This window comes from Bactrocera latifrons, unplaced genomic scaffold (genome assembly GCF_001853355.1).
Source record: "Bactrocera latifrons isolate USDA-ARS-PBARC rearing strain unplaced genomic scaffold, ASM185335v1 scaffold_256, whole genome shotgun sequence".
Taxonomy (NCBI): domain Eukaryota; kingdom Metazoa; phylum Arthropoda; class Insecta; order Diptera; family Tephritidae; genus Bactrocera; species Bactrocera latifrons.
The window spans coordinates 235,150-248,170 of record NW_017536141.1 but is presented as its reverse complement, the minus strand read 5'-3'; the positions used below and the strand labels follow the sequence as shown (position 1 = coordinate 248,170).

At 33.9% G+C, this 13,021-nt stretch overlaps 1 protein-coding gene across 1 annotated transcript in view; it reads right to left on the bottom strand.

The window, feature by feature from the left end:
• Positions 1–1,856: 1,856 nt before the first annotated feature.
• The window catches only part of LOC108969543 (nuclear cap-binding protein subunit 1), a 37,698-nt gene continuing 26,533 nt past the window's right edge, over positions 1,857–13,021 (bottom strand). The window contains exons 5-8 of the mRNA XM_018934328.1: positions 10,082–10,325; positions 9,882–10,006; positions 2,471–2,659; positions 1,857–2,403 (exon numbers count right to left, since the gene is read on the bottom strand). Of these exons, the coding sequence (XP_018789873.1) occupies positions 2,290–2,403; positions 2,471–2,659; positions 9,882–10,006; positions 10,082–10,325 (672 nt within the window). The 3' untranslated portion in view covers positions 1,857–2,289. The remainder of the gene's footprint in view (positions 2,404–2,470; positions 2,660–9,881; positions 10,007–10,081; positions 10,326–13,021) is intronic.

Below are 13,021 nucleotides of genomic sequence, written 5' to 3'. Positions count from 1 at the left end.
TGTTTGTAATTTATTATTATTCAGTAATAGTTACCAGTTTTTTAAATAATGTCTTACCACAAGAAAGGGTGGTTGTTTCCTTTGCTCTGGGCTAGAGTTAAGTTCCCAACTATATTAAATAAGTTTTGTCTAATGGCCATTGTACTTCGACATGTACGTATGTTAAACCTGTCATTCAAAAATCAAATAAATAGACCTTTGATGGTGGATTTAATTTATTTTTCTATCCGTTACCTAACCTGCGTCTTAAAAGTAAGAGAAAGTTATCTAATGAAGTCAGTAGGTCTAGGAAACGTGATATTTCGGCGGGTTCGGACCATATGGAGAAGGGTGTTAGATGAGTGGTGTTCATTGGGCGCGCAACGATGTAGTTAGAGCAGGAACTCATTGCACGTAGAATATATGTATATTTCGTCCGCTATTGATGAAGGTTTAACTCTCAAGTACGCCATTCACTGGGAGGAAGTCGGTAAAGGTGTTGAGGGCTTCGCTGTCAACGGCGATCAGTGCATGTCTGAAGTGATTTCTACCGTAGTTTGGTCGGCGTATTATTAAATGTGGAGGCGGTTGAGCACAGTGCATGGTGTTCCTTAATCGGAAGCATGCAGACCTCATTGTGTAGGTGTTCGATAGGAGATATCAAGAGGCATATTGTACGACACGTTAGAAGTTTTTGCGTTTGCGTTACAACATCCATATGACCTATCGGTGCTGTGTAGTTGTCCTGTAAGTTTCCAATAACGTTTCTTTAGCTTAACGACTTGAGGATTTTGTTGCGTCTCTGTACTTTGGCGATAATCGCGATCGTTCGAAGAGTGAAGGAACACAGACTGTCAAAAGTCATACCTAAAATTTTAGAAATATTGATAGTCGGAATCTTAACTCCATCGACTGCAATAGTAAGATCAAGTCTGTAGTCATTCGTCCAGTTTGTGAATATGGTCGCTGTGGGTTTAGTGTGGGAGAGTGTTAAGTTCCGTGCAGCGAGGAAGCGAGAAAGTTCGGAGAGATAGTCTTTACCTTTGAGCACATGTCATCGATTCCATTTCCCGCACAGGTTGTCAAATGTAGCGGGTAAAATCTTAGGATTGTTGATTGTCGGAATTTCAATACCATCGATTGTGATTTTAAGCTTAAGTCAATATGCCTTTGTACAGTTCGTTGTTGTCTAATCGGTTATCTAATCTCTGCTTGGGTGGTAAGGTTCAGGTAGGTTGTCATCAAGGTGATCCAACGGTAGGCCCAGGAAACGTGATGTCTCGACGGAATCGGACTATAGGGAGGGGGTTGTGTAGGGTTAGCTAGGCATGGAATGAGGTGGTTAGAGTCATACGGAGACTCGTTGCATGCCGAACATATAATTGTATGTAATATGTAGGGGCCGATTCTGGATAATTACGAGTTTAACCTGTTACAGAATCCTTAACGAGGCTGTGCATGGGTCACTCTAAATTCTCGCAGCAACTCTAGCTCGTCGTCAGTAAGTTCGTAAATATGGTCGTTGTAGATTTAGTGGGGGAGAGAGTTAAGCTCCTGCAGGGAAGAAGCGAAAAAGATCGGTGAGATAGCTATTTACTCGTAGGAACTTGTAGGACCCTACCGTACTTTCGTGGTGGTAATACATCACGGCTCATACCACAAACAATAAAAGGTACATGTTAGAGATGGCAAGTTTGATTTATGTTATTTAAGGACGGGAAAGGAATTAACAATTAAACGACTTTATTCTTGTATTATTTACTTCGTAGCGAAAAATAAAAGATTTGTTTTATCACCTTAAATTTGCATATATTTCCTGTTATTCCATTGATAACTAAATTTGCGATTAAATGTCTCAAATGAAAATCCGGTCAATATAGATATTTTAGGATACATAAATTTACAACAAGTTCAAACTTTCACAATATATTCGAAACATAATATAATATTTAAAATACCATACTAAAACTGCTCACCGGTCCGTAATATGGAAAATCTTTTAGCTTGTTGTAAAATTATTTCCCTTCACTCTTATTTGCATTTACAATTCTGGAAAAGTTTACATCAATGAAACATTGAACTCCATTTTTATTTCAAATTTATTCTAACTAAATGTTGGTAAAGTTAGTCAGTGCGTTAAATATTTTTCACAAATGAATCTATATCATATTCAATAGCAGATACTACAATAGATATGCTTGAAAAAAATATTTCCCCATTAAATTAATTTTTTAGGATGCACTAGTTAATATAATAATGGAATAAAGAAAATAAATGGTCCGCATAAAACTTGTATAATCTTAAAGTGCCTTAAGCTCTTAAAGCTACAAACTGATGGAACACTTCCAATATGTGTGAGTCCAAGTCCGATGTGAAAAGCAGCGTCTCAAGCGTACTACTATACTTTTGCACTTGTTCGTGGTGCTGTTAGAAATGAAAACGAAATTTCAAATTAAAAAAATCACGTATTATTTATTTTAGGTCTGCTTACCATTAGAAATACTTGCTGTAGACGACCAATGGTCCAGCGATACCAATCGGTGTCCGGATCGCGTCCGTCTGTATCAGAACGTACTAAATGTTCGGACAATATCATTATGAAACGTTGGAAAACGATCAAGAAAAGACGTTTTTGATCGACATTGGCTGCCTCCAATTTCTCTTCCATACGTTCAACCATCTGCAGGTAAACATTATTTACGTATGTATAAAAAATCGATTCATTTCATATTTATGAAAACAAAATATAGAAGAAAAAAAATATAGAAGATGAAGTTGAGAATCTTCCTTAAGAGTAAAAATACAAATTATTGCATTTAATAAAATTAATTATAAATAACAAAAAAGAACTATACGGTATTGGAATTAATTGCCTTATGTATATATTTAAGTCAGAAAATCTCCTTAATTCTAAAGCTTACTCCGAAAGATTTGAAATTTTTATGTAGACGTCTTTAATTTTGATTCATCAAGTACCGTTCTTTTTAATTCAATCACATAATATTCCGTTTTTTAAAAACATCATTTTATTAGTATTAATAAACAGAGAGAAAATACTGTTTCAGTTACCCCAAGTCACAATTCAGATACCTGGTTTTTAAAAAGATATACAAATGTTTTTTTGCAATGGCTCAAAGAAGATGCGAACGCGCCGAATATTCTCTTCCGAAGAATATTTTGGATCGAAAAAATCAATAATTATGGCTCTATAGCGTTATATTCACTGTTAAATTATGATCGTCTTAACCCTTTGTCGGGCAAGACCGTCTGCAGACGGTCTTTACATTATCTGAATTTAAGTTCAAACAGCAAAGTTGTCGTGTGATATTGGTCTCTAGTTCTTTGGTTTTTAACTGAATACACACAAATATTAAGCAGAAAATGATTTCAACGCTATAATTTAAAAGTTTGGTGAATTCAAGTGACACCGAAAGTGAAAAGTGGCATCTTAATTATCGAGAAAACTTATCCCATTACAAAAATTAAAAAAAGTGGTTTCCGGTGGTCAAATCGAGTTGGGAATTTTTCAGGTAAGTAGTCATATTGCTCATTTCTAAAATTTAATTAACATATAATATCGAAATATAAATTTCCGAAGATTTTAAGAATATAGTAAAACCGTCTCTGGACGGTCTTGCCCGGGTAATGGAAAAAATACATTACCGTAGCTGAATCGGTCACATTGGTTATAATGTGGGGTGTTCACTTTTTAATTGCTTTTTAAATTGAAAAATGTTATTTATATATAATTCTAATATTTTTTCAAAAAATGGAAGAGTTCAGACATCAGAAAAAAAGAAAATATTGTGCGAAAAAGCCACATGAGTTCACAGAGGAAGATAAAAGAAAGCTTAAATTATCTGCAATAACAGATGAAGAAATCGAGCAATTGATGAACTCAACTCTTTTGTCTGATGAAGAAGTTGGTGAGATTCTGGGTTTACCTTATGCCGTCAGAAAGCTTAAGAACCCGATTGAGTTTTTAAATTATTTTTTGACTGATGAACTCATAGCCGTAATTTTTGAAGAAACCAACCGAGCAGCGCGGTCAATAGACATAAGTAGCCAGTTCATAACTATCATAATCTTCACAGATTCGAAAACATCTCGGCGTTTTGATGTTTATGTCTATTTTTCGCTATCCAAATATAGAAGCGCACTGGAGTGAATTTGAATTTAGACATGTACCAAATGCTTTGCCTTGGAAGAAATTTGTTGCAATTAAAAAGCATTTGTCTTTTTCTGATAAGAGTAAGCGCATCAAAAGGGGTGAGCCACGGTACGATCCATTATTTCGAATAAGGAAAATTATTGATTTTTTGATTGAACGCTTCGATTCCGTTCCTAAACAAGCTCGTTTATGTATTGATGAACAGATGTGTAAAACAAAGGYCGTGCACCATTTACGGCAATATATGCCAAACAAGCCCAATAAATGGGGTATAAAGCTTTTCGTGTTGTGCGACAGCAATGGATATGCATACCAGTTTGAGGTATATAATGGTGCTGGTGATAGCACTATTTTACCAGGCACACCAGATCTTGGAGCCACAGGCAATGACGTCATTCGGCTAGCTCAAACAATTCCTGATTTCGTGAATCATATTCTATACTTTGACAATTTTTACTCATCACTGCCCTTAATGGTTTATTTACGAGCTCGTGGTATGTTTGCTTTAAGTACCATTCGAGCCAACAGAATATCAAACTGTAAGTACCATCCGATTCAGATACTGAGCTGAGAAAAGTGGATAGAGGTTTCGCAGTTGAGTTTTCTGCTACTGCGTATGGAGTTGACTTGACTACGGTTCTCTGGAAAGACACCAAACATGTTCGGCTATGCTCAACTTATGTAGGTGTCGAACCATTTGCAAAAGCGAATGCTGCTATCCAGCCATCGAAAATTCATAGATATAATAGAAAAAAGAGAGAATACATTGAAATAGATTGCCCACAAATCATTCGTGAGTACAACTCTCACATAGGTGGTGTAGATCTCATTGAAAACTTTTTAAAATGGTTTTCAAATATAAGTTCACCACACTAAAGTCATCCTAAAACTAAAATTACCAAAACAAGTACCCTTTTATTTCTCTTTTGCCCGTCTAAGGGTTAATTTTTGAAGAAATGTGGACCAATGAATCCCTCTGCTAGACAATTATATTTAATAATGCACCCATGCAACCAAAAGTGAACTTCAACGCTGAACAAAATTTTCTTGTTAAAATTGTGTTCGGTGACCATCTTTTTCTTATCCGCAAAGCAAGTTCCTTAAGCAAAATCAAAACATGGATATGGATATGGGCATAGCTTCAATTATTGGGCGCGATAACAGATGGCTCATACGGGTATTCTTCGATATCCTGCTCCACAGCAACAACAGCTTAATTTACTGTACGGCGTCTCTGAAGGTACGCATTGCCCACTAGAGTAAACATGTTGTGAAACCGATCCATGGTTACTCAAATCACCGGACTCTTCTAAGCGAATATGTCGAATGAATATGGTTGTTCCGAAGTAGGTGTGATTATTATGAAATGACAAACTGTATATAAATCAGTAACAGCTTTCAAAAAGACCTACTTCAAAAGTATTGCCCCATTGAAAACCACCCGTTTAAAAACACCCTGTATATATTTATGACAACACATATTTCTGTTCAATTAGAATACTCTAATAAAAAAATGAAATATTGAGCTTTAACTGACAAGAATTTGATGGGAATACCAAGTATGAAATTAAAAAAAATTTATTGTTTTGTACATTTCGATAGTCTATACATTTTAATAACGTACATTGTGATAAAAAAGTACCCGGAAATTGTAAATAAAACGCAAACTATTTAATTATTCAACAATATTTATTTTATCGCCTTCAAGGTATTCCCCATCAGATGTATACACTATGCCAACGATTTTTCCAGCCACAAAATACTTTTTGAGATGGTTTCAGCCTGCGAATTTTGTTTTATCTCTTCGATCGACGGCAATTTCAGTTTGGGGAACAAGAAAAAACCACACGCAGCCAAATCTAGTGAATACGGTGGTTGATCAAGCTTTAAATTCGGCCCCAATCAATCAGAAATTATTAGTGTTCCCATCTTCTTAAGTGTAGCGACTCAGATCAATTGGTTTGTTTTTAAACGTGTATTTCTCAAAACTTCAATTTTCATATTCAGGGGTGTTGTGGAATCTAAGACAGAATTGCTTAGCTGTCAGAATTGCTAACCAATTCTGATTTTAAATGGTGTCACAGAATCCGATTGGATTTTCGTCTTTTCGAACATACGTAAAACCAATATTCGTACCAGCTGTTTACTAATGTGACAAAACTTGCAAAAGAATACATTTGGAAGTAATCCTATTAAAATTTTACATGAGTTCCGAATTAAAGAAAGATTTTAAGAGATAACATTTATCGAATGAATAAAGACGCATTTGGGTGTTAAGTTACGTTTTGTAAATCCTCTTTAAGGGGGGAGCTTGCTTTAGGAGCTTTAAAAAATTTAATTTTGTTTCGCTAAAATCTCTTTAAAAATTACCTAAGAACATGTCCCTATAGTTATAGATTGGAATTCGAAATATTGTCGAAGCTAGACGGGAAATAGTGACCGAGCGTCTGGCAGATATAAGAGCGCTTGGGCAAAAAGCGAAAACTTTGACTCGGTTTTTAATTTTTTACGATTTTTCTTAATTGGCGGGCAGTATTGAAAAAAAACTAAACGTATGGAATCGGTGCAAAGTTTACTATCTTTGGCTTTAAATTATCTTCTATTCAAACCAAAAAAAAAAACTAAGAAAAGTTAAGTTTGAACATATTTTTAAACAACATAAAGCAAAATTTTTTTGGTCAAAAACCATTTTTTTTTTATTTGAAATTTTTTTAGAGTTATACACTTTTTTTTTGAGATTTTTCTAGTTCGACTTGAACATACATACATAACTTATTAGCAAATATGAATTTTTTGAATTTTTCATTTCCGATAGAAATTGCGACCTGCATCTTTCCCGCCGTCCGACAAGTGCACACGCGAGATGCAGCGGGCAATTACTTCCCTAAGGCACAATATCAAAGATTTCGGTCCAAAAAATGTTCGGGTGATGTTTAAAAATATGTATAACTATAAACCCTAGAAATTTCGCTATAATCAATTATTTCTTTCAATTCAAAAACAATAAAAAAAAATTGATTTTTTAAGCCTTTTTCCAAAACTCAATAACTAAGACATTTCGTGTTTTATTCTTATGCTTTCTTCTATAGAAATAAAGATAAATCAATTCGTAACAATAAAACAACTTGATTTATTAACTTACATTTCAAATCTGTGTGCGACTATCTTCTTGATTTGTTTCTGACAGCAAAACCGACAAAATTGGTTTCCCTGACAAACAAAACCGATACAAATTCTGTTTCGAATATCAAACCAATAATGTCTAAATTCATGACACCTACTGATTTTTTTGACCGGATTCAATTCTGATTTTGATCAGATTAAACAACACTCCTGATTGATTTTTTTTGTTTGAATTTTAAAAATAATGCAATTCCTCAAAGTGTGTCTAGTGGCTGTTGTATAGTATTTGTTGGTTAAAGTTTGTAATATCTTGTTGTGATTGGGCTTGTACAGGAACTATGAGTCAATTTAGAGCGACTTGTTGTTTATATTGCCAGTATTGCGAACATAAGGAAAAAACTTTATAGCATTATATTCATTAGCGCACTTTAGATTTATTCCAAATACCTTGGGGAAATCCCTCTTGACACCACAATCAAATACTCAAAATTTGAACAAGTTTAAAATTCAAACTCTAGTCAATTTATCGTAAATATGTATTATTTTAAAATTTAACAATCTGATTAATTGACAACACCAATTATATTACATTTATTGTCACAATTTCATGTAATGGTAGAGGAGTTTTAATCTTATTCTAAAACACAAAACACATAAACTCGAAGTCAAATCAAGTAATGGTTTGAGGTAAAGATGTAGTGCAGCTCCATTATCAGCTTCGCTTTCGAAACTTTGTGCTTATAGTGATATAATATGACTCACTGAATTATCATAGATGCATTTGCGATGGCGCCGAATTAATTGGTTGTGCGCGCATCTTTTGCGTCAAGCACAGTTAACTTTGGAGATGAAGGCAATAAACTACTTGCTTTGTTTATATTTCCACTATTTAACTACTAGCGGTTTAGTCTAAAAGTGGCTACACCACATATATGTGCGTTCGATCTGCGGGAAATCGTTTCACCATACGCGACATACAAATCCATTTTGCGTTCCTTCTTGAAACAGTGAATATGTTACTTAAAGTCTTTAAGTTCTCTGGTATAGCAAGGCAGTCGGCTAAAATTTCACGTGAATCAAACGAAGCGTTAACCTAAGCCAAACGCAGGCACAATGTGAATAATTAAGTGAGTGTGCACTTATGCATAAGTAATCTAGTACATACTTACATATACGCACATATGCATATACATATAGATGGTTTCAGTGTATATATGTATATATGTATATATAATACTGAATAGAAACTGTCTATATACATATGTATGTATATGTATATGTAAAATAAAAAAATAGGTTGTCAAAAAAGTCTTGCGGTATTTTTATTGAATTTTCAATTGTTCATAAAAATTTTTTTGATGACTCATGCCCAGCTCTTGACCGATGCTACGGCTGCTACTATGCCGGTCTCTTTCGACCAATTCAGCGACTTTATCGCATCTTCAACCACCTCTACACTAGAACGAAAACGTTGAAACCATCGTTGTGCGGTGGAAATGGAAACTGTATCGGGTCCATAAACGTAGTAGTACTGTAAAATATGCCGTATTTTCCCGTTATTTTGCTCCATGTTTGCGACGCTAAATTCACGCTTTCCAAAAAGGTATGACTCGATGCGATGAATAAAACTAGAACTACGCGCTCTCAGCGCCAACTAGCGAAAGTACCGCAAGACTTTTTTGACAAGCTAATATATTGTGTGCGGAAAACCTAAAGCACGGAATCTACCTCGTCGGTACTTAAATTAATAAAATCATGAAGTAAGCATTTTTATTTTATTCTTATTATTAGTGGCTTTGTTGCACCAGAATTTTGGAATTTTTCATATATAAATTTTCTTTTTTAATAAGTTAGTTAGTTTAATTTTTACTATTTTAAAAAGAATGAATGTGCTAATAATCCTAAAAAAAATAAATAATGTCTACATTATGATTATTCACTTAAATACCGACAAGGTAGATTCTGTGCTTTAGTTTTGTGGTATACTGTAATAGTGATGGCGGAGCGGCGTCAAATACAATGCTTAAATAGCGGAGTTATGTAATTCAAAAACTAGTCAGTTGCCATGCCACGGCACAATGGTTTTGCATATTTAATTACGATTTTTGTGTTATTCATTAAAACGAAAATGAAAATGAAGACGTCGCTAAATTAGGTCATTTTAATTTTAATAAATGTAAACAGAAATCGCAATGCGTTGATCTCTTGTCAATGAAAAGTGAAAATGCAATAAATTTTTTTGGAAGTTGAATAGTATGTAAGAGTATGATTGTTTTCGAGGTCACGAAAATGGCTTTTTCTAAACGGGGCCTACAAAAAACTGTTCTCGAACTCAAAGAATAATAGACGACGAAAATATAATCTTATATCATTCAAGTTTTTTTTTACAAAAATTTAGGAATCTGTCGGTCATAACCTCTCTTACTGTGTATTATAATAGTTTTGGAGATATTGACATCTAAAGTCCAAAAATTCGCTAATGAAAGTATGTAATTTTTCAGCTATATATAATTAAACTTGTCTTCTGAACTTGTACCCGTTTTAAGTGGTAAGCATTTTGGAGATTTCATTACAATTTTGAAATATTTAATCTATTTATTTAGCTCACCTCTTCTGTTGGTTTATCAACGTGATTGATGGGTTTTTTGCGCTTTGGCGTTGCTTCGTCCTCTGATTCGCTAGACGAAGAATCCACTTTAGCTAACTTCTCCTTCGCATCCGTTAATTCACTGCCTGCAGGAAAAATATGTATTCATATTTTTTTATTTAAGCAAATGGTATCCAGAAAGATATTATGCACAAACTTACTCAATTTTATGACATGTTTGTTCATTTTCTTTATGGTCAAATGGAGTATCTCCCACAAATACATCTTGGTAAACTCGCCGGTCATCTCTTTGGAGAATATCCATGTAGCAACAGCTGAGCAATCAACAATTTGCAATTTCAACAATTTATCGATTATTACCACCATCATTTGTTGGTGATTCTGCCACAACTCATAAACATTGTGAAGTATACAAATTTGCGCCTCCTCGGATTCTGCGAGTGCCTAAAAGAACATGTTTCTTTAGGTATTTTTTGTACATTGAAAACTTTGTATTTTATTATATTTGAAAATATACATATAAAGTTAATTTGCTATCAATTAGTGCAACAAATCTAATCCGTACTCATTTAGGCTGTGAATTTGGTTGCATTTCTCAGAAATATTTTGGGGAATGTTTTACGACCTTAAATAAACAAGAGTAATATTTTATTCTGTGAAACATGCCTTTCGTCTTTAAGTTCTTAAAGTAAACAAGAAACTCAAACTTTCAAATCATGCGAAAAAAACAAAACATGTAAGAAATGCTAAGGATAGATTATTATGAGAAAAATATTATATCTGAATTTTAATAATAATTTCACAGATTCATTGATATTTTTGGCCATTTGCACTGTCATTCACATATTCGGCGTTTCGGGATTTGAAAATTTATGAATGACCATTTATGTAAAAGTTTTAGTCCAATATAACAATGTCGAAATAACTTTTCCTACGTAATTTGACGGAAATTGGCCAAGTAGTTCCTGAGATATTATATTTCATCTAAAAGTGGACGGTGTCAAGCACATTTTCCAATTTTGATACCGGCTGCTATAAAGCTCTTCCGTACCAACTGGAGAGTTAAATTTAGTGTCCCCGACTAATTTTTTATTCAGCTATCGCACTCTTGGTAGCTCTCAACAAATCTGTTATATAGGAAGTGGGTGTGGTCACCGCCAGAATCTCCTAATTTCACAGCGAATGAAGAGGAGCTAGAGAAACTTGTCCTAGTGTATGCTTGCTAACCGTCTAGGCTTTGAGTCTAAAGTTTAAAGGGGTGCAAAATGTTTTAGTATTATAAGTTCACATATCCGTATAAGTCCCTCATTCATTCATATACAAGGACTATGTATATATACATATATATGTTTTAAATAACTAAGAATTTTGATGAATATTAATTTGGTTTTTTACTTACTTCATTAGACGTACTTGCAAGATAGCGATAGCAGAGAACGGGTAATTTTTGTATATTTTCTTTTGAAAGTTGAAGTTTCAAATTGAAGAGTTCAAAGATTATTTTTTGTAAAGCACATAATTTTCTAAATGTGCAAAACAGAAATAGAAATCTCTCTTATTGGGCCTAATTTTTCAGTCCAATTTAAAATTTAGTAATATGTATAATAAAAAGCATTGCTGCGATTATTGTCTCTCTCATAAAGGGCATCTCATTTCTATTATCTTACAGCAATATTTGAAAAACATAGTTTCACAGAGTATATCCTCAACTCCGAACCAATTCGAATTTTTTGAATTTCTTATAATTTTCTAAATGTCTAAAAGGTCATATAATTTTCAGAAATCGTACAACACAGAGAGATATCTCTCTATTCGGATTATGACACTTTCTACATAAGTTACAATCCCTTTCATGCCTCCAAAAGATAGCAAACAGAGAAATTGCGAATTGAAGACAGCAATAATTTGTTAGATTCGTTACGCTCCTACCCTTGGAGACCTTCAGTTATAGGTATGTGCCTATGTTAGCAAACTTGAATAGAATTGTACGACTATTCTTAAGAAACTTTTGTGCGGCCAAGATAATATAAAGCCCATCTTGGTAGTCCTCACTAAAAATATTGAAAAGAAAAGGATTCGTAACAGTTTCTAACAGTATATAAATACTGAATAACTTGAATATTTACTAATGGATTGATTTGGTTAGATGTGTTTAGGAAATAATGTTACAACTAAATGATAATTCTCACTTCTTTTGATGAGGATATATGAAACTGCAGGAATTTGACACGTATGTTCGGACCATTGATCAACTCAAGGCAAACACTCGTTGCAAAATCATCGGTAATCCTGACAGTGGAAAACGCATTAAGGAGAATATTTCGCTATGGGAAGTAAAAGGGGTCACTTGATTGATGTTGTGGTAAAAAATAGTTTAAACAAATTGCAAAACTCCCAATTAAATACCAAACTATATCAAATTACTAGTCGTTTTTTGTACCCTGAACAGGGTATATTAAGTTTGTCACGAAGTTTGTAACACCCAGAAGGAAGGATCGGGGACCCTATAAAGTATATATATAAATGATCAGTATGTCGAGCTAAGTCGATTTAGCCATATATACAAACTAGTCCCTCAGTTTTTAAGAGATCGTTTTGAAATTTTGCAGACGTCATTTTCTCTTCAATAAGCTGCTCATTTGTCGGAACTGCCGTTATCGGACCACTATAACATATAGCTGCCATATAAACTGAACGATCGGAATCAAGTTCTTGTATGGAAAACTTTCACATTTCACAATGTATTTTCACAAAAGTTGGCATAGGTTATTTTTTAAAGCAACAACGTAATCTCCGAAGAAATTGTTCAGATGGGATTACTATAACATATGGCTGCCATACAAACTGAATGATCGGAATCGAATGCTTGCATGGGAAACTTCCTCTTTTGACGATATATCTTGACGAAATTTGGTATGAGTTATTGTTTATAGAAATAATGTAATATCAGAAGAAATTTTTAGATCGGATTAGTATAGCATATAGCTGCCATACAAACCGAACGATCGGAATCAAGGGCTTGTATGGAAAACTTTCGCATTTGACGATATATATTGACGAAATGAGTATGTATGAGTTATTGTTTATAGAAATAATGTAATATCAGAAGAAATTGTTCAGAATGGCTTACTATAGCATAT